Raw genomic sequence first — 22,877 nt, forward strand, 5'->3', positions numbered from 1 at the left:
TGTTTCTTATGATGCTTGAAGCATAAAATGCATTTTCAAAAAAAAAAATCATCAACGAAACATGAGCGCCAATGCTTCATGCAGGAAAAACACAGACTTGTGACGTCATTCTTCGCGTTTTTAAGCAAATCTTTGTTGCATTAGAAGAGAAAGAATTTTGAAAAAAAAAAATCTGTTTTCATAGATTTGCCTCCCCCTCAAGAAAACACTAAAAATCAAGCTTAAATTCCGTTTGAAAATAAATCAAATTCTTCAAATCAAAGGCAAAACAAACATTTCATTTTTGGGGCATCTTGGTGCATTGAGCAGTCCAAAAAAAACAAGAGACATCCAACAAAAGAACCTTTTGGCACAATCGCGAGAGCCAACAAAATAAAATGAACAAAAAACCACGAATGGCTTTTGTATTCGTTTAAATTTTTGCCATTTTTTCGCATTGTTGAATTTCTTTCGCATAAATAATGCCTATAAAATATTCCATTCTCCGTCACAAAGAACTTACGCGCTGTAACGCATTGAAAATAATTTTTAAGGGATTTCTTTTTCCATTTGCGGATCCCTTTAAAATTCCCTTTTCTACCACAACATTTTCAAGAAAAAATTTACGATCTTAAGAAAACAAGATGGTGGTTTTTTGGGTGAAATGTAGTAGTTTCAGGAAGATGATTGTTTGCAATTATATGCAAAATTATGCTTGAGAATGTTAATGATGCGACGTTTTAAGTGTTCTTGCAGAAAATACTTTCACATGGCAATAAAAGTACGTTTGTAAATTATTTTAAACGTTTGTGTACAATTTTTTTTCTAAAAATTAATTTCTTGAACTGGTTTGCATGAGCAATTATTTCCCTTTTTGCACGAACTGCGTTTGCGTGCGCGGCTACATTTTCCCCCTTTTCGACACGAGAAACGTATTCACCCCATTTTGTATTTAATTCACGCGAGAAAATTTGTCTTTTTTGACAAATTAGAGCAAATTTTTCATGCAATATTGAAGCTTTCTAAATGCAAAGGGAAAAATACAAAGAAACGTTTCACCAGCGACGTTTTGATTTATTAAAAAGCATCCCTACATTTTTATTTTGCTCCTAAAATCTTTGTTGTGCAATGTAAGAGCATCAAAACGCAATTACTAACAGTTTAGTATTTTATTCTAACAACACTTCTTGTGGCAAATGGGTGGAAAATTGTAAAATAAATAAGAGTTTCATCCAAATGGCTATTTTCTCACATCCGCAAGTTACTTAATTGTATTTTTTCCCCAACGTGTATCTCATTTTGGGAGGAATACTCCATGCATGTCTATCCTTGGATGCCTCGCTTTTAGTTTTCTTTTTTTCCCGCTCGCTGTACTCCTCTTTTTCAATAAATTCTGGCCTGTGTTCAATTACGGCATGCAAATTAAAATTAATTACATGTTGCCCAGACCAAAAGGAGGGAGTAATATGTGCTCCAAAACCCCGTGCAGGGCAGCCGAGTTGAAAGAAGAAAGGAGATACGAGAGAAGCAATTTTGCAATACGGGCGGTAGAACAATGTGAGGGGGAGGTGGGATTTTATCTACATTTATATATGAAACACCCACCACCCAGTCGCTATGTGCATCTCCTTGTAGGCCCCGCAGGATTCTGTTGGTGCACTCTGTGTGTAGTACTAAAAGTCCACATGTGGGTGGGTTATTTTGGGTAGTTCTCTGTACACAGCATGGTGCGCGACCACGTTAGCTGTGTGTGTAGGTGAAAATCCGAACAAGGATATCAGCAGCTCCACCATCTAAGAGGAGAGACTACGGTATTGATTTTACTTTAATGTAAAACACTATGTGTAGCCACTGCCTCTATATAGCCCATCGCTTCAATGCTGTACCATCATAGAGATTCAAGATATTTTGGGCGCAATTTTTTCAAGAAAATTCGTTATGTTTACAAAGCAATATTCAAATTTTTTTGTATGTTTAACCTTGTTTTATTTTAAGTTTCTAATCCACAAAAGAATCAAGAATTTTTACTAAAAAAAAACAGTGACAAAATCTCAAATAATTTTGTTAAAAAATTAATGAAATGAAGCTTAATTTGACTTCTTTTAAGTCTTTTAAAATTTTCAAAATGTCCGTATATTTTCTTAACAAAAATATAATTTCTCGTGTTCTAAAAAGGCAAGAGCTTTAATTAAAGATATCAGCGACTGTGTGTAAGGATATTTCTCTTCAGAGGTAATAAAACGAAAAAAAACGAGCATCTTGACACTCTCAGTGACATTTCGGTTTATTTATAACCATCATCAGGCACTACAATGTAAATTATTCGCCTCACTATTGAACATATACCAACATAAGCTCTAAAAAATATTAGAAAAGCTTTTTTTTCTATGTAATTTGACATGTAATAAGAACACTCGAACAATCTCAATTTCTTAAACTTTATCTTGCATTATAATTACCACACTTTGCAATTTCTCCAAACTATAAACATAAACTTAATGTCTGTGAGCCATCTTGTACCAAAGCTCTACATATGTATGTAGGTAGACGTGCCTTCAATTATTTACGATTATTGTAAATTTTAATAGCATCCCAGGACAGGGAATTGATTTCATTTCAGTCTCATTATACCTCCTAGTTGGGCGCATGAAGAGCTCGCATATGCACGTGGTGTGGCTGCGACAAAAAAAGAGCCACATAGAGACCACCATAATTGAAAATTTTACAATTAGCAACTTATAAAGAAAGTTGTAAAATTGTCGCCAAAGTGCTCGGTGTGGTGATGCAATTGCCAGTGAGAGAGGAGCGCATTAACTTTGATAAATGAGCTTGTTATTGGGAGTGAAAAGTTCCCTTTTATGTCATTAAGATAGAGAGCCGAAGCACATTTTCAACGTCGAAATTACTTTAATATCCGGCGACAAAATTTTGCTATTTTTCACTCCTCCCCCACCGCCATGCCTCACACTGCTGTGGGGTAGCGCTCATAAATATTGATGGAGTACTCTGTGGAGGTATGCTCGGGGAAAAGCTCCTCGCTGAAAGCTCTCACAGTCAATAGTGCTTAATTTTAAATACTCTCACTGTGCAATATTAATTGCTGAGGAATATTCAGCCATGGCGTTTCCAAGAAGTATTTAAATCCATTTAAGTGGCGCACCATAGTTTTGGGGTTTACATAGGAGCATTAATAAGGAATTTCTCAATATTCCTTTGTCCAGCAATGTTGTTTTGTAAATGTATATAAAATATTACAGATGGGGGTTGTAATGAATATCTCATTAAAATCATTTTCCTTAATTTTGTTTCTGAGAAGGCGGTTTCAGTTATTAGAACTTCTATCTGTGGTTCATAGAAAACAGCATTTTTTTAAGAATCTTCAATAAAACTTTAAAATACCTATATATTTAATATAAAAGCTTCCAAAAGAATCTTAAAAGATTAATTAATTGTTCAACAAAAGTTCAAAGGTAAAAATTTCTCTTTAAAGCCTAAATTCTAACCATAAGACTAACGACATCTAGTGGCAAATTTAATTTTACAATATGACAAAATTCTGAGCAATATTAATCTGCAAATCTCTCACATTCATTTGAAGAAGATTAAAAAAAAAAGTAGAATAAAACAACTTTCCCTCTCAATCTTTTTATTTGGCCAAAGCTTCGTCTGGGATTTCCCCGGGGATGTCGGGATATACCTATACCATTAGCTGGGCAATGCAAAAGATGAGTGTATGGTCAGGTGCTAAGACGCATAGCGTGCGTGATGTTCCCTCGAGGGAGACATCTCCTGTCTCGCCAGTCGGCTGGCTTGTATGTTACGTACAGCGAGGAAATTGTGGAGAAGGCGACCCCGCAATGTGGCAATTCGAAGCCCCCTCTGGCGTGTGCGCTGTCCTTGTCTTGCGCGACGGCCACCCTCACTTCGCGACATTCGCGGATTTTCTATATGTATGTGTGTGCATGAATGTTTGGGAGCCACGAAAGGCCATGAAAGAGAAGAAGACATCACAAATGGTGTTTCGCTCCTCCGACAGGCCACGGAGAACTTCTCCCCACTGTCGGCATTCTATGTGCGAGCATAAACTCTCCCAGCATTGAGACTCGCCGCAGATTCGGCCCGGTTCAGTCTTCTCAGAACTTCTCGGTCATTGAGACGCGAACGGTCTTTTCGCAATCCCCCAAGGAGTATTCTTTACACCAAACACATCTCTCTCTCTCCAAGTCAAAGAGTCTGGTGGATTTTCCGCAGAGGAGTCGTCTTTTTTTTGCTATAATCACTCCAAAAGGGAGCTTTCCTTGACCGTTTGTTGGGTGTTTTTACGTGTGTCTCGTGCCCAGAAGGAACATCTTGAGAGCTTTCAAAAAAAAGCTTTTCTTGTGTTTATGCTCAAAGTGCATCACATATATAACACAAGTGGTGTTGTGCTCAAAAAAAAAAGAAATCTTTAACACTTCCCGTGTGGATTAATTAGTGCATTGTGCTCAAGAACAGAATTGTTTAAGGAAGAAGAAGAAAAAAAGCTTGCAGAGAAGGAGAAAAAATCCAAAGTGCTTCCAAGGATTTTTCGCAACAATCTGCGTACAGCGTGTGCAGCCGCTACATTTTTGAAGGTTACTCTCATTCAGTCGCGTACACAAACGTACCCAAAATGCCGCGATATGTAGCTCAAAAATCGATTTTTATGCTAATGCTCTCCCTCTTGGTGAACATGAAAAATGAAAAGTACCCCCTGAGGCAGTTCCCTCCGTTTTTTCCACCCTTCGCTATGAGTGTGCTTTTTTGCCGCCCAAAAAACAAATTGCATAGAGTCGATTTTTCACCCCCACAGCTAATCCATCTATGTCTGCAGGAGACAATTGAGTGTCAAGGGGGTGGCGATGCTTTTTACTCATCATCCCACCAAAGCTTTTGGCACGAGGGCACACTCCATTCAAATTGTGTGTGTACCCCCGAGGGTGGGTGGAAAACCTCCACTTAATCACTTCTTAAAGACTCGCTGTCTTCTATCCTTTTGACGGCGGCTTCTTTGCACAGGAAGTGTGGAGTTGCTTTAAGGGAATTTATCGTTCAACACTTGAAACATTCTTATGGCGTGTTGAATTTGTTCTTTAAGAAAATCTTATCGTCCTTTTTTTTTATCTAACCGTTAAAGATTTTCGTTGATTTGTTCTGAAGTCATTACTCTTGTTTTTAATGTAGAAAAAAAAGCTTTACCAATAATTTCGCGATTAGAATTTTCAGTTAATTGATTATTTAAAAAGCTCAAATTTTAATTTCTTAAGATTCCTTTTGCTGACGAAGAAATATTTAAAAGATATGTTTTAATTTTTTTAACGAAGAGAAATATAATTTTAAAATTTTCTTCAGAATGAAAATCAATTAATATATATTTAAAAACAAAAACTCTATCATAATCTTTCATTTAGCAAAGTTATATAGTTTATCTGTAATAAATTAGTTCAGCTTGTTATAACTTTACTTAATTACATACATATAGATACTCTTGAATGTGATATGTATGTATGTAGCTACATCCAAAAGCTTCAATTTTCATTAGAGAAAACTTTATAAACTTTCATTTGGAAGCTTTAGCAACAAAATGATGAAAAATAAATCAGATTTATCCCAAAATATTATTCGTGCTGGAATATCAATGACAAAGTGGTTTAAAACTAAAATTCACAAAAGCTCCCAGAGTCCCCGAGAAAGTTTCTCTGACTGTGAGACTTTTGTATAAATTGGGGACTAATTCTTAATTAAAATCATTCACAAATAAATGTGACTATGTATGTTTTCAATGCTATGCTATGGCAATTCATTTGTGGGAAAGTTATGCTGAAACTTATTTCCTGGCTCACTCTGTGGTAAACTTAAGTATATACCTTACTTTTTCTCCCACCATCCACCCCCGCATGGTGTAGGGCACACAGGGGGCAGAGACATGACGACACACCTCCTTTCGGCGAGGAATACTTAAATAATAAACTTTGGAGAACTCATTATATTCTAGCAAATCTCATACTATACATATACAAGGCATAATGAGCTAAAGGTATAAATTTTTGCCGTTTTTTTTCGTATCCTCATTCGCCATTCCTCTTTCGCATCTCATTCGTTCCCATTCGATTTTTATTCCTTCGTTTCTCTGGGACTTGTTCGCCCCTTTTTTGGTGTCTCATTATCAATTAATCTTGCGTCGGGGTTTTTTTCTCTCTTCTTTGCTCTCTCCTTCAACTCATATTGGCAATTTTCCTCCACGTCCCTTGCAGCCCAACCTCCCGCCTTTATTCTCTGTGGGGTTTGCGTTTAATGGTTTTCGCTGGATAATAATTTATCAATGTTTCAGTCAATTTTTGATTAAATGAGTCGCGTAATTTATTGATCAGCTTCCCCCCGCGCGACAATGGGGCTCCTTCGCATAAGATAACTTTTGCGGATTTCACCCAAGAAAAACAAAATGAATAACGGGGAGGAATTTTTTTTAAAAGGGAGAGAAAATGAGAACAATGCAAGCTTTTGGGATAATTAAAAGCTTTGCGAATAATATATGTACATTTAAATTTTAAATATATTGAAAATTGATGGATAAAATAATTTTCTACGTTAAATTATTTATTTTAAGCTTAATTTAAGTAAAAAAAAAGAAATATTGTCTTAATAGTAAAATCATGTAATTAATATTTAAAAAAAAAAGACTAAAGCTCTGTGGAAGAAGCTTTTCGTCCCAAAGAATCTCTTTCATTTTTTATGCACATCTTCTGTATGCAAAGCCGTAAATTTAGGCACAATATTGAGCACAAAAAGCCCCAACTTAAAAACTTAAATCTCCAGACTATGTGTTGGTAGAGAAGCAAGAAAAAAAGCGCCCATAAAAAGCACTTTACAGAAGAAAAAGTCCAAATTCAGCCCTGTGTGCAAGAAAATATTGCGGTTGAATGCATCTTGGGCGGTTTACATAGGTTCTCTCTCAGGGTATTGGCGTCTCTATGTACGTGTCTTATGTGATCCCAAACAATTGTTCATGCACTATGTAATGTGCAAACACATGGATTGTACATGGAAAAGTTTTATGTGCACATCCCCAGGATATGAAGGAGAGGAAGTAGCCCTGAAGAGGAAATTTATGGTTTCTTGATTAAAGTTAAATTGGTAATTTTGGGGAAGGCTTGCACAAGGCGCGCCATGGAAAAGGGCCCCTCCTGCATCATATATGTATACCAAATCCAATTTCATCAGCATATTCATGGAGAATTTTCTATTGACCCGTCTCCTCACTTTTGGGGAGAGAGCAGCAGACGGGAGGACTTTCTCTATGCAATCGACTTCCTTTTGTTGCATACTTCTCATCCTTGTTGATCAGCAAACGGGGTGGGTGAGTGGCCAGCAACTGCGGGTTGGCTCCTCTGTGTATCAAATCAATTTTCATGCACGGAGACGTGAGCCTGCAGAATGTCCCACATGTGAAAGTACTGACGCGAACAGACGACCCCCGACAAATTGCTCCTGGACGTGGTGGTGGTTATAATATGTACTGAAAAGCTCTCTCCGGGGTTTCCATGGTAGCGCGCTACTCATGAGATTTCGCCACCACCATCCCATTCATTTCTCCGCAAAACTTCTCGCCCTCTTTTCGGGGGAGGCTACTCCTCACTCTTCATCCCCACACACCACGACGTTCCAAGGCTGTACCATAATGGAGGTACCTCCTGGCGAAATGTACATACAATTCAATTGGCATAGCTAATTTGTACTCCGAAATATTTACATACATTCACTCTGGGAAATTCTCTCATGAATATTTTAAATTGCAAGGCGAGTTCTCATGGAAAACTGGTGTGGATGGAAAGCAGGCACAAAATACATTGGAAATGAGTGAAATTTTCTCAGAATTTTTAGGAACTTTGAAAGAGCTCTGAAAAGCTCCAAAAAGCTTCTTAAAACTTTGGTCATTCCTTCACATTAAATACTTTTCGGCATATTTTATTTACCTTCAAAACATGCCTGAAAGAATTCTCTTCATTTCTAATTCTTATGGATTTGTTTTATAAATTCTTTTATTTAAGACGAATTAGTTTGATAAAACTATCTCTTTGAAATGAGTTTTTAACAGTTTTTTTTACAAAATCATTTTAAATGTTTTTTTTTTTAAGAAAATGTCTTAACCAAGCTTCCTCATTGAGGGTTTCCGTCTGCTCCATTTCCGCCCACTTTTGTTAATTAATTTAACAAGTACGTGCTTTTCCTTTTTTTTTCTTGTAAAAGGACACTCTCATATTTTTTGCATTGAATACCTTGAAAAAAAACCTTCATAATGTCTTCTCGCGTAAGAAATGCAAATTACACTGAAACATGGTTTTTCAGGAAAAATATATTCAAGCATGAAAAAGCTATGCAAAAACATGTCGAATTTTTGAGGTGAATTTAAATGGGAGAAATTTCACGTGAAGAAATTCCTTTGCGGTGGAGATTGAGTGAGAAGAGAGTTTTAGGTGGGGGGGGTGTATGTGTGTGGGGCACTTTATTTGCAATTATGGAAATTTTGGCAAGGCTGGGGGTCAGGGGTCGAGGTGGAAGATAAACAAAAAGTCCCCACAATCAGCCCCGAGGTCACCCATCTATATACTTCATTTCATCCAGAAGGGAGCTTTTCCGTGCTGACTTGTGTAAATACCTGACCTGGGAATTTGCACTCAAGTTTGCCAAAACCCAAAATTACAACCTCCCTCTCCCACACAAATTTTCCTCCTTCGCCGTCCTACCTCTCTGCACAGAGAAAGTAGTGCGAAACAACTAAGAATGAACGTCCATCGGGTGGATTTTCATTGATTTTCACAATTTTCTCCGTTTTGTGCAAATTTTCGTACAATGTGAAAAACACCATCCTGCGCCAGGAAGGAGGAATTTACATTGAAGGTCCTAAACTAACATGCTACAAATAACACAGGAGGTAGCATAATATTTTGGGAGGCTCTGTCCAGGATATCTTTTGCATTTTCAAGATTTGGGGGTTTGGTAAAAGAGAAAAAAAAATGGAAATTTCTTCTTGGGAAGGAAAATGTTATTTTTCCAAAGGTTTTTTGGGTAAATTTCCAAGGAACTTTAAAGGGATTAAAATGTATGAGGTTGTCTCACAATCAAAGAATTTTTATGCCAAATTAATTAAATTCTTTTAATTTGTTAAATTCACACACATTTAGTTAAAAAAAAATTGTTAATGGTCGTTAATTTAAAATAAAAGCTCCTTTACCCATGGCAAAAGCGAATGATAAATCCATTGGAAACCTCCATATATTTATGTTGGGGCTTTAACCCTCTCATGGGATTATGGGGATAAAGCTCTCTGGCCTCTGCCACAAGTGTCCCCATGTCAGCCTACACGGCGCAGCACATCCCCTTGTCTCCAATTAGTTTCTCTCGAATGGAGATTTTTCACTGTCGCTCTGCCCCAACACACACACCGGAAGCTTTGGGATGGTCACAAAAGCTGTAAATCAATTGGAAAAGCGACAGGGATTGAAAATAAAATTGAAGGTGGATGAAATGGATCTCTATTGGGTACTGAGAGCCGAGAGGATAACTGATAAATGGCTTATATATGAATAAGATAGCCGTCCAAGCCAATTATCCAACTAAAATACGTCACACTTGATCAAATTGCGTCATAAATTTTCATTTTGTGCCGTAATCAGTAACCGTCAGGATGACAAATCACCTCCTGTCGTGTCTATGGCCCCCACAATGAATCTCGAACTCGCTCTCTGTAAATATACATTTTATTATTTACCACCATACCTTGGTGGAAATATCAAGTTTTCTTTTCTCTCCAAGCACCCGACAGTCGATATTTCATTTTTGCATTATAATGATTATTTATTAGGTACAAATTCTCCTAATGCAAGGAAAAATTCTTTTTAGGGGTCATTTATTGCAAGAAAATAAAAAAAGCTTTAAAGCTTTAAGCTCTTGTTTTTAATGTTGAGATTTTCTCAATTCAATCATGCAGAAAGTCAGAGGATGCAGCTTAGTTTGTTTTTTTAAAGAGAAGCCTTTTCTTTGGAAATTAAAAACTTTTTTACTCTCACAGCATCCAAAAGAAGAGGGAGGAGTCGTGTTGAAAATCCATTTTTAATTGAGTTTTTTCTGCATTTTTCTTTTGCAGAGTGTTCGTGGTCGGAAATCTCTGAAATTCGGAGCAGTCATATCGCCACGACCACAGCCACCAACATCATCCATTAGTCCAGCTCCGGCCGCAGTTCCGCAGCCATCACCCAATACAACAACTGCATCCACGACGAATCAGCTCGTGGTGGTGTCAGGAGGAAGTGCAGGAAGTGGCGTTGTGAATCCACCCATTGTTGCCCAGGCGCAGCATAGTCAGCAGAACCAACAGTCACAGCAGCAGGCAGTGTCCGGTGGAGGAACCACAGTACAAACCATGAAGGATCAACCACAGCAGCCAATGGTAAGAATTCCATCTTCTTTCTCTACACTGAAAAAAAATTCTCTTTATACTTCCTTCCCCATCTTCTTCCCATAATCTGAGTCCTGCCACACAGCTCTTGTCTCAATTCTCGTGCCTTTGAGTGAAAAATTTTTTTAACCTCTCTTTGCAATCAAAAACTTCACACTCGAAGCTAAAAAAGAATTTGCCCTTTAGTGAGCGCAAAGAAAAAAAAACGAAGCCCTCAATGGCTTTGATGATAGAGGCGGCAAGAGGAGAGAGCTGCACAAAAAAGGAACGACAGGATTGGAATAAAAATTGCAGACTGAAAAGAGGGATAGTAAAAGCGGCAAAGCTCTTGGATATGCGAGTAGCGTATATAAAAGTGGATAAAACTAATCGAAAAACTTTGCAAATATTGAGATTCAATTTAATTTCCGTCTCGAGTTGCTGCAAAACTTTTACCCTAAGCCGTTGCAGAGTTGAAGGAATATATTCATTAAAATCCTCTATAGGGGAGAAGAGAAAATTTTCAAAAGGGAGAAAAGCTCCACACGCACTGAGGCTCATACCAAAAGCTCATTTTTATGAGGTTTCTCCTGGATTACTGTTAATTGATTTTTTTTCAAACGACAAAAGACCTTTAAAAAAAAGCTCTAAATACATTTTCAAACCAAATCAACAAACATTTGAAAATTCCAAAAAAATTTTCTCAAAGCTTCAGAGTCTTTTCAAAAAGCTCTTCTTCGTTTTTCTTATTTCAAAACCTTCACCTGCAATACAATTTTTCCAATAAATGTATTCCAAAAATAATTTCCTCCCAGTAGTCTATATTTTTGTGAATTTAAAGCTCTTTGCCAACAGCTTCAAATTGGTTTACGCTTGAGAAGCTCTCAGTGTCGCGTAGAGCTTCGTGCAAAAGTTCTTGCAAAAGTTCAAACCACTCTCTGGTAAAGGGAGGGAAGGGGTGGTTTGCTTTTTCCTCAGCAATGGGAAAATTCTGCACTAGCGAGGGGGGAAGGTGTGTGGGTGAAATTGCACATCCACCATCACCCCCTGTGTGGTGGTTGGTGGTGTAAATTGCTCTTTGGGCAGCCAAAACATCCAAAGTGGCATCGTGTGCAGTGGGGTCGCCTGGTTGTCTGTCTGGTGAGTGTAAATTGAAATTAACCACGTGTCGGTGAGATTTCCATTCTTTCGGAGGGGGCCGCACACACACACACACGCCCCCTTGCCCCATAGGGATTCCGCCCAGCATTTGACCCCATCGCAAAGGTCTCTCACACTCCCTGGGTGGCCCAACCCATGCCCACCCACCGTCTCTCGCGCGAAGCCGTTTGCCTGCATCTTTTTGCGCAAAGCAATTGCGCACCTTCGATCTAGAATTACATACATTACACACATTTCCACAAGCTCCCAACGCGAAGGGGGCCAAGGGAGGTGAGCAAGCATAGAACCAGGGAGAGAGAAAAAAAAAGATGAGCTTTGGGGGGTTGTTTTGCTGGGCTCGCGCGTTTTTGCTCAACAACGTTTGGTCAGAGAAAATCCGAGGGTAGAAATTTTCAATTAATTTTTTCCTCGCACTTCTTATAAATATATGTACACACGGTAAAAAAATGCAGCTCAACTCACCCCCCCCCCACATGTTAATTGATTGCTCCGAGATATTTTTCACCACCCAAGAGCTTTTTTTTGCCTTTGGGATTTTTTTTACATGTTTTCTAACCACAGTTGGGAGAAAAACAATTTAATAATTCAAGAAATTACGGGATACTTTAAGAGATATTTTAAAAATGAAAAAGAAAATGAGATTCCAACGGTTTTCTTACGTTGTTTTATTTGTTAGAAAGCTGGATGAGAAGTTGAAGGTTTTTCTAGAGAATTTAGCTCATTGGAGGGGTGAGAAATTTTAATTCTTAAGGGATGCGTTTCATTAAAGAATCCTGTCACTCCCTAATACGTAACAATTTTCATATTTATTAAACTCTTTTTAACGATTTTCATAAATTTTCATAAATTCTTCAAGATTTTTCACAAGTTATCAAAATTCTAAGATAAATCTTCAACATTTTTCAACTCATTTTCATTCCATTTTCCTCGTTTTATGGGAGCTTTTCTCGTCTAGATAAATCCTCAATATAATATACCACTAAAAGTACTTAATATATTATTCCAATTTTTCTTCTCAAAAAAAAATTAAATTAAATATTTCAACTTCAAAGTATATTTAATAGAATTTTTTTTTGTTAAAATATAGCATTGACTTAAAGAAAAGTTCCACGAGTTTTCTGTGTAGGGAAGGGTTTTTTTTAGTTTATCCTGGGGGATTTTTCTTCGTCTGCATAGGAAAGTACGTAATGTGGAAAAAAAAGTCATTTCGATTTAGGATTTTCTATTGATTTCATAGCCATTCTCTGTGTGTATTTTTCCAAATAGGATTTTCCGTGTTATGTATTTTTTTTGTACGACTTGTGCTAGAGAAAGCTCCCTTGTGACGAGGAAAACCTCGCCGTTTTACTCCCTCATGTCCGATGGGGTTGAATTTGGGTGGGGACGGGAGGTGGTGGAGGCACAAATGGATGTGTGTATTGGAGAGCTTGATTGAATTCTGTTGGTTTTTCTCCCGAGAATATCTCGGGGAAATAGCGTGGAAATTTATTCAGCGACATCAATGGGGGTATGTGTGTGTGTGTGGAAATGAGTTGGGGAGCTTATGATGACTGTGGCGTTTGCAGATGATGATGAAAATGAAATATTTGGTTATAATTTCCTATGTAAGCAGAAAGTTTTTGAAATTGGCAATATAGAGTGTGTCTGAGGCAGCGATTGGATGGCATAAAGATTTTATGTACATAACTCTCTATCGCCGCATTGTACTATGTCGCAACTATATATGGGATTTTCGAATATATATATATACAGTGTATGCTCTATCTATGCTGCTAGTGGAGTCTAAGCTAGAGGTAAGGGTATAGTGGTGTAGTCAATTCCACCCCAAAAACTGGATGGAACGCTCGAAGCTCTCCGCAAGAATGAAAATTTTCTCCTTCATAGCAAAAGAGAGAGAGGAGAGGCATTAAATATGCAGAATACACATTCGCCAGCATATTTTATGTTTACACACTCACCAGTTCCTTGGGCGGCAAAGAAAGACGGGATGGGGGGCGGGCGGGCGGAGAACATCCTGGAGCTGAGAATGCGTCCAATTAAAATTTTATAATGGAATTATGGGTGGTGAAATCAAATTAAAACCACACTCTTGCAGAAGAAAAACCAAAGAGGAATCTCTTTGAATTGTTATTTACAAGAGAAAATGCTGTTTATTCATTACAAAGTTGCGCCTCAATGATTCACAAAGTTACGATGAGATTTTCCTTTTCACTCACCCCGCGCGAAGATGCTTTTCCCGGAAATTTGTCTCGAAAGCTTCGCCTTTTTCCAATGATGTGTTGATGGTAAATATATTCAAATTTTATGCCAAAATAGTTATGTTTGATTGCTTTAGCATTTTTTTTAGCATCTTCTCTAAACAATCTTGACATTCATTTACATTCTATACACAGAAATCCTTCAATTTTAATAAAAAAAAACAAATATTTTTGAAGAAATTTGTTGTTTTCTTTTGAATTAAAGAAAATTTTCCTTTCAAAAACCAAACATCTTTCATTCCCATTTTCTTTGGACTTCCTTAGAAGCCTCTGGAAAAGTTTTCTCCACCTGGTTTTTCTTCCCTGGAAAATTTATGAAATATTCTAATGAAACTATATCTAGAATATAAGCCATTTTCCCGCCAATATTTTCTCGTAAGCATACAGCCAAATAAATCAGAATGAGCTAAAAACACTCCCTATTTTCCATTTCATTCACACCTGTGTGAGGGAAATTCTGCACACGGTGGAGTTTTCCCATTGAGAAAATTTATATGAAAAAATCCGCGGTGAAAAATGCACCAAATTTATGACTTTAATGAAAATTAAGAAGCACTTTGTGGGTAAAAAAAAAACTACAAACTTGTCCAGTGCTGCCGGATCATACCACAGAGGGTGGTTTGGGGGATGATTTTTTTTCTAAAGCACCTGGTGTGCCTTCACTCCTGGGGGGAGGATTTCAAGGGGGAGAGAGGGAAAATTGGACGAATGGGTGGGTGCATGAAATATCACTCTCACCCTCGATTTTAAGGTACAAGCGGACAGGTGAAATAAATGGATATTAATGGGTCTGAAATTTATTTTCTTGCTCGTTTTTCTCCATTGAGCTTCCTTCTCCGCAATTAGAGGTACACAGTGTGTGTGTGTAGCCCAATCAATGTTGGATTCTTTTTTTTTTTTGCTCCGTGTGGATTAATTTGTGGCAAAATCAATAATTTTAATAAAATTCATTGAGAATCTTTGAACATTCTTTTCCATTCTATGATTTGTATGTTTGTGAGGAGAAGAATTTGAAAATTCTCCGGAGTTTTTCGTCTTTATTCTAATTTTTTTTTGAGAAGAAAAAAGGACAAAAAATTGATTTTAACAAAATTCTTTACAACAATTTTCTTAAAAGTTACCGAGAACATAGAAGAAGTGAAAAAATATTAATCTTACTCTGTTTAAATTGACTTTGTACTTAAACCCCGCCCCCTTAATGAGCAGTAGCCAATGAAAACGCTTTTTTTCTAATTTATTAGCCAATCAGAGGCCTGTTTTAAAGCACGAATTCTATTAAAATTTACTCATAAATTAAATTTGAGTCTTTTCTATTTTGATGAAAAAGGATAAAAGAATATTCTTACTCATTATATAAACGTATACCAACCTTTATTCAAATTAAACGGAAAATTCTCCCCCTGAGTATGTATTTTCATCTCAATATCATTCTATTTTCCGGTGAAATATGGATATGAGAGGGGAAGTTGCTAAATTTAAAATTGAGACAAGAGATCTAACAATGCACAATTACCTGGATGTGCTATGTATAACGTACATGTGGCAGGAGACAGTCTCACAATTTCCAATTACCAGCGACTATTGTCTCCCAGTCGAGATATTGTATTACCCGTCGTACAATCCGCCAATAGAAAATTGAATATATTGAAGGAAATACAGCATATATGTAGCATAAAATGTATATTATTGTGAATTTTCTTGCACATAGGCTCCAATGGCCTTCTACCCAACTTGGCAAGCGGACCCCTCGCAGGGATGGCAAAATCAATTTATTCAGCAAATACCACAGAATAGCCCAGCAATAACACCGCTCAATACCATTGAGTTTCAACCACAGGTGAGTGTGCCAATGAGCTTTTCAGGAGGGATTAGTTTTCCCGGGATTGTTGATTCAATGTTCATTAAGATTTTGCCTTTTGGCCCTTTATGGCCTTCCCCTCCCCCCCTCCAGGAAGCTTTTGTGAAAATTTCTTATTGAAAATTTACCTTTCCCTCCTCCCCTTCAATGTTTGAAAAATCCCTTAATTACAATGTTTCTATTGGCCAAAGAAATTTAATTAAATATTCTATTTTATTACGATTTTTATCGCTTAATAAAAATTACAAAACATTGAATGAGTTTTTGATCGGATAAAGGATCTTTAAGGGATCTAAAAAGATATCATAAAATTTCCCCCAACAGAGCTACACGTATCAGCCGAATGGATACGTGCAGACGGGTATTGGCTTCGATCCCAGCTATGGCAGAACCTACGCCACTCCCGTGCAGCGATATGAATTCCAGGCAAATCAAATAGCTCCGATAAATCAAGTATCGCTTCAGAGTGTCAGCTTTGCCCCAAGTGTAACGTATGCTGGGCAGGTATCGGCAGGACCGAGCCCAGTACTGCTGGCCAGTCCACATCCAACGCAGAATGCAGTGGACAAGGCGTCGGGAAACGAACTGCCTGGATATCCGCGGGTGAACAGCGTGCCGCCGCGCTCACTCAACTGTAACGGGTATTCAGGCGATTTTGGCGGCAGCAGCTCATCCCAGAATCCCAGCAGCCAATCCACTGGGCAGATGCAGCAGCAGCAGCAACATTTTGCCCAGCAGAGTAGCTCCTCCACCGCCATGCATCCTCCGCAAGTGCCACAGTCGCCGAACCGCAATCAGATGATGCCACACAATTCCCCATCGGGCGCAGTACCGCAATCGCCCAATCATCACATGGGCTACACACAGCACCCTGGTATGAGTCCTGCCATGCAGCAATCCCCAAATCAATCCAATGGGAATTCCCTGAGTACAATGTCCCCAAATAATATGAATCAGTCGCATCAGCAGAATGACTGGGGCTGGAGTAGCCCGGCTAATCCGCCCGGAAATGAGATGTTCAACCAATCGGATCGCGTGAATCTCAATACGCGACTCAAAACGATGATCCTCAGCAAGGGTGATGGCAAGGATGGCAGCCAGTCGAGTATGCAGCCACCGAGTAGTGGGGCGAATACGGGTGCCAATGGTAGCCAGCAAACATCCTCCCAGACCGGTCATTTTTTATCGTATAGCCACCATCTCCGAGAGAACGTTAGTCTAACTGACGGCAACAGGTGTCCGCCAGCGGAACCTGTCGGGGGTGGTGGCGAAACGTGCTGGAAAACACCAAAAACGGAGGATTTCCAGCGACAGGATGCACTACATGCGACTCCCTATGCGGGATCATCGAGTATTGAGAAGAATTTGGGAGATCCCGGAGGAGGAGGAGGAGGTGGTGGTGGCACAACCACCATTGAGGATCCCCTGAAAGCAGCAACAAAAGCATCAAGCAGGAAGAAGGAAGAAAAGGCACGCAGAGATTATCCAAATTATCCAAATTACGGAGATTTAGGCTACTCCCAGATACGCTCAGAAGGTAGTTCATTCTACACCCCATCAATGTTTGATGGCACCCATGGGGCATTCCATCAACCCACCGGGGGTAGTGTGCGACCAAAGGAGAAGCCCATTAAGCAAGAACCATCGGACACATACCAAAATCCACCGCATCAAGTGAAGCAAGAGGGATACGAGAGGAATTATCAGAATTTCATCAAATACGCCGACTACTGCGATGTTCAGCAGAAGCAACCTGGGCAGGAGTATGCAGGCTACTCACAACCCTACTACACCCCCGATCCACTATTCCCAACACCAACTTATCCCAACTACCCCAACTACCATCATCCGCAGAATCCTTCAACGGATTCATTCCCAGCAATGAATTTTCCCGCGCCACCATCTGAGGTGGAAAAGAACGAACTGCCGGCTCAGACGAATTTTGAAAAGGAAATTCCCGCTCATACCTACCATATCCCTACGAGGACACACATTGATTCCCACCCGCACTGTAGTCCGGAAAATGTGGATACACAGAAACTTGCTGGATACCCTTTCCTCGGGGAAGGTGGACCGGTTGCCATTAAGGATCCGTCCGGATTTTCATGCTGTCGCAAAGGGAGTACAGCTGTACCCACATCTGAGCATCTCAAGGACGGATCTTGCGGTGGGCTGCAGACAAAGGATGAGGTAGGTTTTCCTAAGAGAAATTTTCTAATATAGATTTAATTAAGAAAAACTATAAATGTTTTTTAAGATGAATTCTTCTAGTGTTTTAGGAAGAAATATTCAAGTATTTTAAAAAGAATTTTTCAATATTTTCACGAAGAAAGTTTCAAGTTTTATAAGAAGAATTTTTCAAGTTCGTTCGGGAAGAATTTTTCAATTTAATGGAGAATTTCTCAAGTTTTTTTTTAAAAAGAATTTTTCAAGACTTTATAATAAGGAAGTTTCAAGTATTTTTAGACGAATTTTCAAGTTTTTTTTAGAAGAATTCAACAAGTTTGTTAAAGAGAATTTTTAAAGTTTTTATTTATTTATTTATTTTGTTAAGGGTTCCATCCAATAAGATGATTTCCCCGATTTAAAGTTTTTCAGGAAGAACTTTTTCACTTTTTTAAGACAAATTTTTAATTTTTTTTATGAAGAATTCAAAAACTTTTTTTTAACAAGAATTTTTCAAGTTTCTTAGGCTACTTTTTTAAAAGATTTTTTTCAAGTATTTCATGAAGAAATCTATATAATAAAGAAAGGATTTCGTGTCTGTACAGCTATACAAATCTACACCGTTTGACCGATCGTGATGAAATTTGGTACAGAGACTCCTTATATCAGGCGCTTTCGAATGGCCGTATCCATTTTCCCCCCAAAGCCCCCCTTCAGGTAGCCCCCATATAAAAGTCATGCATTTTTTGCAAATTTTGGAATTTCGCGCCCGATATGTTGTATGAAAATGATTTCTTCTCTTTGCAAATTTTTTTCTTTTGGGATCGATAAGTGGCCCAAATCTGCCTTTAAACCATCATAATTTATTTTCTCTCTGAAATTTGCGCGAAGCGCAACAAATCCCCGCGAAGCGGGGCGAGGTAAATTGGAGCGAAGCGACAATTTACCTCGTTTACAATATTCTTAAGAAGAATTTTTCAATTTATTTGAAAAAAAAATCCTAGATTTTTCAAAAGTGGTTTGTAAATTTTTCAACAAGTCTTTTTCAAACTTCTTAAAGAATTCAATAGGTTTTAGGAGAATTTTTCAAACTCTTTTAGAATAATTTTTCAAGATTTTTTAATAAGGAAGTTTCAAGTTTTTTAAGAATATTTTTTTTTCAAAATTAATAAGAATTTTCACATATTTTTAAGAAGAATTTATCAAGTTTTTTAAAAAGAAATTTTCAAGATTCTTAACAAGAATTTTTCAAGATTCTAAAAAAAAATTTTTAATTTCTTTGAAAAGAATTTTTTAACTTCTTTAAGAATTTCTCAAGACTTTTTAGAATCATTTTTAAATATTCTTATAATTATTCCTCAATTTGAAGAGAATTTTTCAAAAAGAATTTTTAAGTTTTTCCGTAAAAATTTTCTCATAAGCCCAAAAAAAATCATAAAAACCTCAAAAAAATAAATCAAATAAATTCTTAGATTATCCTGGAAGGTGAGGAAAAGGAGGAAGAGGCACAGGAAGCAGTTAAGGAAGAAATTCCCACAACCCCAGTGGACAGGACGGAGAAGAATACAAAACCCGAAGTGCCTGACTGTGATTGTTTCCCATCGGATAAGACACCCCCGGAACCCGGAAGCTACTACACGCATCTCGGAGCAGCGGCCACGTTGACAGACCTCCGGAGTGACATGGAGGCACGTATTGGCGTATCGGGACGACAACTTCGGATTGAGAAGATAATCTACACGGGGAAGGAGGGGAAGACAAGTCAGGGCTGCCCATTGGCAAAATGGATAATCCGTCGTGCTGATCCGGAAGAGAAGATCCTGTGTGTTGTTAAAAGGAGACAGGGGCATCGGTAAGCTGGTCAGGTTATTTTTCATTCTATACACTTTACATTTTTTTTTTGCGTAACACTAATTCCTTCACAAAATCCTTAACAAAAGTACATCAGATCCTTTGAAAACTTAAAAGCTTTCCTTCACTAAAACACATAAAATAATCATTAAAATTCATTTCATAAACAAACAACAAAAAGCTCTGGCATTTTCTTCTGAAGAGAGTTTGGAGGCTTTTCCAAGGGAATTTTTTCCATAAATCCTGCACACAGAAGGGATTGCTGGAAGGTCTCTGAGAGGGAAATTCTCATGAGCAAATGTGACTAATTTGGTATAAGCAGCATTTATATGGTGATTTATTTCTTGCACAGGTGTAAGGCGTCCTTTATCGTGGTGTGCATCGTAGCTTGGGACGGAATACCCACCCATGAGGCAGACAGCGTGTACAAAATGTTGATTCATAAGCTCAATAAATTCGGATTACCCACAACGAGGCGCTGTGCCACAAATGAGAATCGAACATGTGCTTGTCAAGGTGAGAAGATTTTCCTCAAAGAAGGATGTTGCGTTGGTGAATTATCCCTTCCTCTGGCGCAATGGATAATCCCCTAACAAATTCCTGCCCTCTCTAAACTTCCTTTTGATGGATGAAATGTTGGCTTTTCGTCAATCTTCTCTGAAGGATGTGACTGATATTTTTTTTTTCTTTGGCAAAAGGACTCGATCCTGAAACTTGTGGAGCCTCGTACAGCTTTGGTTGCTCGTGGTCAATGTACTACAACGGATGCAAATATGCCAGATCAAAGACAGTACGAAAGTTTCGCTTGTCCGTAAAGACGGAGGAAGCTGAAATTGAGGAAAGGATGAATATCCTTGCCACAATGCTTGGGCCCCTCTATGTTACAGCAACACCCAAAGCTTTTGAAAATCAATGCAAGTACGAAAGGGAAGCACCTGACTGTCGATTGGGATTGAAGCCAGGAAAACCATTTTCTGGTAAATTCCATAAAAATTCTTTTCCGCAACATTTCGAATTGGTTTTAACGGTTTTTTTTCCCTTTGGCATTCCTTGAAGGCGTAACAGCATGCATGGATTTCTGTGCTCATGCCCATCGAGATCTTCACAATATGCAAGATGGATGTACCGTCCAGGTGGCATTGCTGAAGCAGCGACCACCAGGAACTCATCTGTCCAATGTTGACGATGAGCAGCTTCACGTTTTGCCGCTGTACGTGATGGATACAACAGATGAATTTGGGAGTGCCGATGGGCAGAAGGATAAGAATAAAACTGGAGCTGTTCAGGTCCTCGAAAAGTGAGTCAAGAGAACTCCATTTTCACCTGTTAGAGGATTCAAGGATTCATCAACGAGATGTTTTTCTTTCTCATTTAATTTCCCAATAGATTCCCTTGCGAAGTAAGAATCCGTTCAACACCGCTACAACCGTGTCGGAGGCATGGGAAGAAGCGGAGTGGAAAGGATGCAGGACCAGAGGAACCTGAACCACCAGCACCGCCAATTCCTCATGGGGGTGCACCCGTTGCAGTGGCTAAGAAAGATGGCGGTGGGAAGGTGGCCAAAGGAAAGGGGGCAATAGAGAAAGGCGGTGGGAAGAATGGGCCTCCTCTGTCGCAATCCCCACGTTCATCCACCCCAGTTAATGGGGCAACAGCACCCAGTGGGAGTAGTAGTGCTTTCTCAGCACCCGTAAATGCCATGATGAACTCCAATAGCAGCCTCCTCAACATGGCCACAATGATTGACAACTTCACCGATGCCCAATTGCAGAGTAATCAAATTTCCAGCACAGTCCTCGACTCACCCTACTCGTATGACTACAATTCCGGATCCTACATCGATTCACGCAACTACTACGGTCAGTGGCCAGAATATGGGGCCTACAGTGATAGGAATGAGCACGTAAAGAGTCGCGGAAGTGAGGAGAATCCCGACTCAACGACACTACCCAGCTCTGGGTCGTCTGCCTTCAGTCCCAGCGTCCCAACTGAACCCAAAGCACCCACTTGTGCTATGGAGGAGTACAAAGAGACGGGATTTATCAAGCCAAAGGCACCTGAGTACCCACCATCGTACGGATATCCCCATCATCCCAATACCTACTCAATGTATCCACCCTATTCGCCCTACGATCACTACCAGAACATGGACTACTACGGCAATGAGAAGCTGAGGTACAACTTTGGATATCCACAGGTGAGGGATTTATTTTATAACTTATTTTTTTGCTAGTTTTCAGACTTTTTGATATTTTTTTGATAATTTCTTGAAACTAACTTTATGCTTGTTCCAAGAAAAATAAGGTCTAATGCTCTTTTTTTTTTTAAGGTCTTGTCTTAAAAACTTAGGCAGGATCTAAGAAACTAAGGCATTGCTTGAACAACTTAGGCCTAGCTTTAAAAACTTAGGCCTAGCCTTAAAACCTAGTTTAGGAAAACTTGAGCCTGAAATAAAAAAAATTAGGCCTAGCTTGAAAACCTAGTTAGGCGTGCCCTTAAAAGATTTTCTCAACTGAGTCTGAAAATCTCAACTAACAATAAGTTTTTTAAGGAACGCCTAACTAAGTTTTCAAGCTAGGCCTAATTATTTTTATTGGGGGATTTTTATTGTTGGCTCAAGTTTTCCTAAACTAGGTTTTAAGGCTAGGCATAAGTTATTTAAACTATAGGCCTAAGTTGTTTAAGCAAAGCCTTAGTTTCTTAGATCCTGCCTAAGTTTTTAAGACGAGACTTAAAAAAAGAGAGTGATAGACCTTATTTTTTATTTTAGATCAAGGATAAGTTTTCTAAGCTCGGCCTGAATTTTTCTTTACTTCAGGTTTAATTATTTTTAAGATAGACTCTAGTTTTTATAAGCCAAGCCTGAAGTTTTTCAGCTCAGACTTAGAAGCTTTGAGGATTAGGTCAGTCCTGATTCAACCTGATCCAATCTTAAGGCGATAACAGCTAGATCTTGAAAAACTTAAGTCCAGTCTAAAAAGAACTAAATTCTGGCTTTTGAAAGCAACCAACCTGAATTTCTTTGAGTTAATGAGAAGTTCTTTTAACTCTCTGATAAATTCTTTAGGCTTTCTGATAAATTCTTTTGATATTTCTGCTAAATTCTTGCTAACGTTTTTATAATTTTTTTTTAAATTTTAGACAGATTCTT

General features: G+C 38.5%; 3 protein-coding genes across 5 annotated transcripts in view; all 3 read left to right on the plus strand.

Moving 5' to 3' along the window:
* Window positions 1-22,877, plus strand: part of LOC129791558 (trifunctional purine biosynthetic protein adenosine-3) — a 1,078,967-nt gene that overhangs the window by 708,724 nt on the left and 347,366 nt on the right. The gene's annotated exons all lie outside the window — the stretch shown is intronic.
* The window catches only part of LOC129791559 (potassium/sodium hyperpolarization-activated cyclic nucleotide-gated channel 3), a 1,048,222-nt gene that overhangs the window by 567,620 nt on the left and 457,725 nt on the right, over window positions 1-22,877 (plus strand). The window lies entirely within an intron of this gene.
* Window positions 1-22,877, plus strand: part of LOC129791555 (methylcytosine dioxygenase TET) — a 90,522-nt gene that overhangs the window by 64,023 nt on the left and 3,622 nt on the right. For all 3 annotated transcript variants that reach the window (XR_008750727.1, XR_008750728.1, XM_055829735.1), the window contains exons 5-12: window positions 10,142-10,444; window positions 15,560-15,688; window positions 16,034-17,899; window positions 19,348-19,727; window positions 20,079-20,242; window positions 20,425-20,703; window positions 20,783-21,023; window positions 21,113-21,923. Coding sequence is in view for 1 of the 3 variants with exons in the window: in XM_055829735.1 (XP_055685710.1) it covers window positions 10,142-10,444; window positions 15,560-15,688; window positions 16,034-17,899; window positions 19,348-19,727; window positions 20,079-20,242; window positions 20,425-20,703; window positions 20,783-21,023; window positions 21,113-21,923 (4,173 nt within the window). In the remaining 2 variants the exon portion in view is untranslated. The remainder of the gene's footprint in view (window positions 1-10,141; window positions 10,445-15,559; window positions 15,689-16,033; window positions 17,900-19,347; window positions 19,728-20,078; window positions 20,243-20,424; window positions 20,704-20,782; window positions 21,024-21,112; window positions 21,924-22,877) is intronic.

The sequence above is a fragment of the Lutzomyia longipalpis genome, chromosome 3 (assembly GCF_024334085.1).
Source record: "Lutzomyia longipalpis isolate SR_M1_2022 chromosome 3, ASM2433408v1".
Classification (NCBI taxonomy): domain Eukaryota; kingdom Metazoa; phylum Arthropoda; class Insecta; order Diptera; family Psychodidae; genus Lutzomyia; species Lutzomyia longipalpis.